At 52.5% G+C, this 6000-nt stretch overlaps 1 protein-coding gene across 1 annotated transcript in view; it reads left to right on the forward strand.

The window, feature by feature from the left end:
- Positions 1 to 6000, forward strand: part of SLC6A20 (solute carrier family 6 member 20) — a 49260-nt gene that overhangs the window by 23464 nt on the left and 19796 nt on the right. The window contains exons 5-6 of the mRNA XM_060204860.1: positions 4048 to 4158; positions 5303 to 5544. Of these exons, the coding sequence (XP_060060843.1) occupies positions 4048 to 4158; positions 5303 to 5544 (353 nt within the window). The remainder of the gene's footprint in view (positions 1 to 4047; positions 4159 to 5302; positions 5545 to 6000) is intronic.

A 6000-nucleotide genomic window follows, 5' to 3' on the forward strand; every position in this document is an offset into this window, starting at 1 on the left:
CCAGATCACAGTGCACAGAATCCCAAAAGACACGAGGGCAGCATCTGCAGAGCTGGAGATTCAAGGAGGCCATGTCCCCGGATCACTTAGGACTGTGTCAAGTGAGCTTACATGCTGCCAGGAAGACTTGACTTGTCTGCCTCTCCTCCCATGGCAGACATGCCCAGAGCTCTGCTTACAGGGCTCAGTTTGATAACACTCATGGTTACGACCTCTGCTCCCCGGTCTGCCTTTTTCTTTTTCTTTTTCTTTTTCTTTTTCTTTTTTTTTTTTTTTTTTTGCCTCCAGCGTTATCACTGGGGCTCAGTGCCTGCAGTATGAATCCACGGCTCCTGGAGGCCATTTCTTCCCCATTTGGTTGTCCTTGTTGCTTTTGTTGCTATTGATGTCGTTGTTGGATAGGGCAGAGAGAAATGGAGAGAGGAGGGGAAGACAGAAAGGGAGAGAGAGAGACAGACACCTGCAGACCTGCTTCACCGCCTGGGAAGCGACTCCCCTGCAGGTGGGGAGCCGGGGGCTCGAACCGGGATCCTTAAGCTGGTCCTTGCACTTCACAACCGTGTGCTTAATCTTCTGCGCTACTTCCCGACCCCCTTGCCTTTTTTTTTTTGACATTACTGCAGCTTCACTGATCCAAGCTGACCTTTTGTAATATAGAGACAGAGAAAAACAGAGAGAGACCACAGCACCTAAGCTCCCCCCGCACCCAGTGTGGTAGGGCTGGCCGCAGATCTGGGTCCCCCACACAGCAAAGACAGCACATTCCAAGGGAGCCCTATTTTACCAGCTCTCTCTTAACAGCCAGAGTTTTGATCTGTTCCAGTTGTGCCAACTTTCCTGATGGGGGTGGCGGAGAAATGGGTTACTCTGGCCAGGACTCCGGAGACTCTTCAGGGAATGTATTCACTGTGGGGAGGGAGGGAACCTCCACAGACGGGTCCCATACCCTCCAAGTGCCAGCTGACTGTGGACGTTGGCTACCTCTCCCTCCTGTCCAGCTCACCAGCCGGACCCCCTTTCTTCCCACTGGCCCACCTCTATTTCTGGCCTGGCTGGTTCTCTTGCAGTCTGTGAGTGGATTTATTACTCTCCTCAGTTACAGAGACCTCAGTTAAAACTCTGATACATGATACACCTGCCTCTGCCTGCCGTCCCCAGGGTAAAGGGCACAGCATGCCGCTCTGGTGACCCTGGCAATCTGCGGGAAGGAGCCAGGCCTCAGCTGGAGCGGAGGGTGCAGCACCGAGGGAGTCCCTTTTCCATGTCCCTGCACTACAAGGACTCCTGGATAGGGCCAATATGCCTTTGCTTTGCATAAGAAACTCGGGTGGACTTTGGAGTTCAGCAATTCCAAGGAGCCAGGGGTGTAGCTCCCTTGGAAGAGCACACGGTACAAATGTGCAAAAACCCAGGTTCAAATCCCCAGTCCCCACCTGCAGGGGGATGTTCATGAGCAGTGAAGCAGTGCTGCAGGTGTGTGTCTCTCTCTGTTTTCCTCTTCCTTCTCGATTTTCTTTTTCTCCAGGGTTATCACCGAGGCTTGGTGTCAACATTATGAACCCACTGCTCCTGATGGCCAGTTTGTTTTTTCCCATTTTATTGGATAGGACAGAGAGAAACTGAGAAAAAAAAAACAGAGAGGGAGAAAGATAGACACCTGCAGGTGGGGAGCTGAGGCCTCAAACCTGGATCCTTGCACGGATAGGTGTGCACTAAGCAACGTGTGCACTGAGTAACATGTGTGCTTAGTAACATAGGCACTGAGTAATATGCATGCTGAACTGGGTGTGCCTCCACCTGCCCCCTGGATTTCTCTTTGCCTCTATCCAATAAATAATGGAATAAATAAAACATCTTTAAAAAGAAAGATTCCAGTTCTGGAGAGACACACATGCCCTGGACAGTCTCTGTTTTAATGGTTTGAAAAAGTTAAAATTCCTCAGAGACGACTGCTAAAAACCAAAGACAAAATGGCATTGAACTTGTGATGCATCGGCAAACACAGATTTGGTTGACAAAAAGAACTCTGTCTGCACTCCCCCTCTCCCTCTCTCCCTCTCCACAACCCTCCCCCCAAATAGGGCAGGGAGATTATTCAGCAATAGTAACTATGCAAAATGTTCTGGGATCATTCTGTGGCACCACGTTAAAAAAAGAATTCCATTTATGTGCAATTTTTTAAAAATATTTATATATTAATGAAAGAGATCCAGAATGGAAGCTACTGAGAGACAAAACAAAGCTCTGGGCAGCTGCAGCTGATGCTGGTGCTGGGGACTGAACCCGGGGCCTCAGAGCTGCAGGCGTGAGAGTCTTGCAGAACCTGGATGCTGTCTCCCCGGCCCTGATTTACACCCCAGGGTTTCTGTTGTTTCTCCTAGAGGACGCCGGTCCCCACTCCAAACTCCTCCTTGCTGAGCACATTTGGCGAGGCTTCCCCTCTGGTCCTGGGGCAGCTGGACTTCTGCCAGCCCCTAGAGGCTGCTCAAGCCCGCACTGCTGCCTCCTGCCTTCCTGGGGAGGCCAGCCTCAGTCTGCCTCAGGAACTAGGCTCACATGCATGCTCACAATGAATTTTTCCTTGGGATTTACCTTACTGGAGTGTGTGTGTGTGTGTGTGTGTGTGTGTGTGTGTGTGTGTGTATGTGTGTGAGTGTGTGTGTGTGTGTGAGAGTGTGAGTGTGTGTGTATGTGTGTGAGTGTGTGTGTGTGTGTGTGTGTGTGTGTGTGTGTGTGTGTGTGTGTGTGTGTGTGTTGTCTCCAGGGTTTTGCTGGGGACTTACCTTACTGGAGTGTGTGTGTGAGTGTGTGTGTGTATGAGTGTGTCTGTGTGTGTGAGTGTGTGTATGTGTGTGTGAGTGTGTGTATGAGTGTGTGAGTGTATATATGTGAGTGTGTGTGTGTGTGAGTGTGTGTGTGTGTGAGTGTGTGTATGTGTGTGTGAGTGTGTGTATATGTGTGTGAGTGTATATATGTGAGTGTGTATGTGTGTGAGTGTGTGTATGTGTGTGTGAGTGTATATATGTGAGTGTGTGTGTGTGTGTGAGTGTGTGTGTGAATGTGTGAGTGTGTATGTGAGTGTGGGTATGTGTGTGAGTGTGCGTGTGTATGTGTGTGTGCGAGTGTGTGTGAGTGTGTGTGTGTATGTATGTGTGTGTGAGTGTGTGTGTCTGTGTGAGTGTGTGTGTGTGAATGTGTGTGTGTGTGAGTGTGAATGTGTATGTGTGTGTGCGAGTGTGTGAGTGTGTGTGTATGTGTGTGAGTGTGTGAGTGTGTGTGTGTGAGTGTGTGTGTATGTGTGTGAGTGCGTGTGTCTGTGTGAATGTGTGTGAGTGTGTGTGTATGTCTGTGTGAGTGTGTGTGAGTGTGTGTGTGAGTGTGTGTGTGTGTGTGTGTGTGTGAATGTGTGTGTGTGAGTGTGTGTGTGTGTGTATGTTGTCTCCAGGGTTTTGCTGGGGATCTGTGCTGACACTACAAATCCACTTTTTCTGGCAGCCATTTTTTCCTTTTTTTTTTTTTTTGATAGGACAGAGAGAAATTGAGAGAGGAAGGGGAGATAGAGAGGGAAAGAGACAGAGAGACACCTGCAGACCTGCTTCATGGCTTGTGAAGCTTCCCTTCTACAGATGGGGGACTGGGGGCTTCATCCCAGGTCCTTGCATGGGTCCCTGCACTTTGTACCATGTGTACTTAACCAGGCATGCCACCACTCAGCCCCCTGGATTCGTTTTCTTTAGACATTGACAAATATGGCCAGTGAGTTTCTGTGGATGCCCTCAGTGCCTTCTGGAAGGAGGCTGAGCTGAGGTGGGTTGGGATGGAGGGCAGAGGCTCAGACCTGTCTCTCTCTATGCCAGGAGAGACTTGCTGGCACCCCACACACTCACACACACACTCACACTTCCCAGCTTGAACTCAGAGCCTGCGTCTGACCGAGCCCCTCCAGCTCTCTCCTAGCTCCTCAGTCTGGGGGTGGCAGCTCTGTGGGGCTAGCGGACTCTGGGCACCCTGTCTGCAGGAGGCTGACCCCACCCTCTCTGCCCGCAGGTGGTGTATTTCACAGCGTCCTTGCCCTACTGTGTGCTCATCATCTACCTGGTCAGGGGCCTCACCCTGCACGGAGCCACCAACGGCCTGGTCTACATGTTTACGCCCAAGGTGAAGGCTCAAGGACAGCTGGGGCTCCAGAGATACCCTCACTCAGTCACCCTGCCCCCTTCTGGGATGGACTGAAAGAACGGGAGACAGAGACCCAGTGAAAGGATGGTAGTATGTCCCTGGGGGCTGGTGTGGGCCCACGTGACTGTGGGAGGAGCATGGCTTATCTGCAGACAGGCAGTGCCCACGTCCTGTGAACTGTCAGACAGTAAGGTTTTGACCTGCTCCTAGGCCTTTTTTTTTTAAAAAAAATTATCTTTATTTATTTATTGAATAGCCAGAAATCGAAAGGGAAGGGGTGATAGAGAGAGAGAGAGACAGATACAAAGACACCTTCAGCCCTGCTTTCCCCCTGCAGGTGAGGACGGGGGGGGGGGGGGGCTCAAACCTGGGTCCTTATGCATCATAACATGTGCACTCAACCAGGTGTGTCACCCCCAGGTCTTAGTAACCTACAAATCACAGCCAACCTCACCCCCTCTCAAGCCCCACCTCTGGCCTCCTGGTCCCAAATCTCACTGCAAACTTGCCCAGCTGTGAAGCATGCAGGCACTGTAAGCACACCCCATCCACTCATGCTCACACACTCCAGGAAGCAAACCCATCCTCTGTAGCCCCCACCTCCCAGCATCACAGCCAGGGGTCCCCAGTGCAGGGGGGGGGGGGGTTGCTGACTGCCTTAGGGGTAGCCGAAGTTCTTAGCCAATCTAGCTCTTGAAGACAAAATGATCATGGCACACACACACACACGCACACAGGAGAGGTCCCCCACCTCACCCCCAGTGTCCCCTCTGATTGGTGCTGAAGTCAGGCCAGACCCGGACCTCTACCACGAGGCCATGTCGGAGAGCCAGCTGCCCCCTCTGCTTGTGGGTGGTTCAGGGCTTCCTGCCTTTGGGGATGGCTTGGCTGTGGCCTCTGCTTCGCCCACCTCCCAGGGATAAGGCACCGTGGGGCGTGTGTCGTGAGAGTGCCACACACTTTGCCTGCCGGGGAGTGGATGGTTCGGGCCCCGTGGGGAGCAGGGCTGCAGCCCCGGGGGACCTGCCTCCGACCGGCTGTGTGTCGCAGGCCAGTTTCTTATGCTCTCTGGGCTTCCCGTCCTCCGTGTCCTCCGTGGGTCTGAGAGTCTGGGCCTTCCCAGGTGGAGCAGCTGGCCAACCCCAAGGCCTGGATCAACGCCGCCACCCAGATCTTCTTCTCGCTGGGCCTGGGGTTTGGCAGCCTCATCGCCTTTGCCAGCTACAACGAGCCGTCCAGCAACTGCCAGAAGCACGCCGTCCTCGTGTCCCTCATCAACAGCTGCACCTCCATCTTCGCCAGCGTGGTGACCTTCTCCATCTACGGCTTCAAGGCCACCTTCAACTACGAGAACTGCCTCAGCAAGTAAGCTACCGCGGAAAGCCAGTCTCCTGAGCAGGAGGTGGAGGCTGAGATGTGGGGGGCAGAGCGCTGCCCTTGCGGCTCTCAGTCCGGGGTTCAAATCCAGCCCCGTCGGGGTGAAGAATCTGCTTCCTCACACCCCCTGCCTGGAGCCCAGGAGACCTCGTCAAAGACAGGCTGTCCACACTGCTCACGGACCACAGGAGCCTTTTATAAATCTAGGTGTTGTGGAGGGGGGATAGTGCAATGGTGATGCAGAAACACTCTCCTGCGTGAGGCCTCAAAGTCCCAGGTTCAATTCTCGGCACCACCATAAGCCAGAGCTGAGCAGTGCTCTGGTAAAATATTTATAATATTTTTATTCCCTTTCCTTTTATTCTATTTTCTTTCATTTGGGGGTAAATGATTACAGCACATCTGTCTATACATGTGGAAGGTTTCCCCGTTCTGCTACATACT

The sequence above is a fragment of the Erinaceus europaeus genome, chromosome 12 (genome assembly GCF_950295315.1).
Source record: "Erinaceus europaeus chromosome 12, mEriEur2.1, whole genome shotgun sequence".
NCBI lineage: Eukaryota > Metazoa > Chordata > Mammalia > Eulipotyphla > Erinaceidae > Erinaceus > Erinaceus europaeus.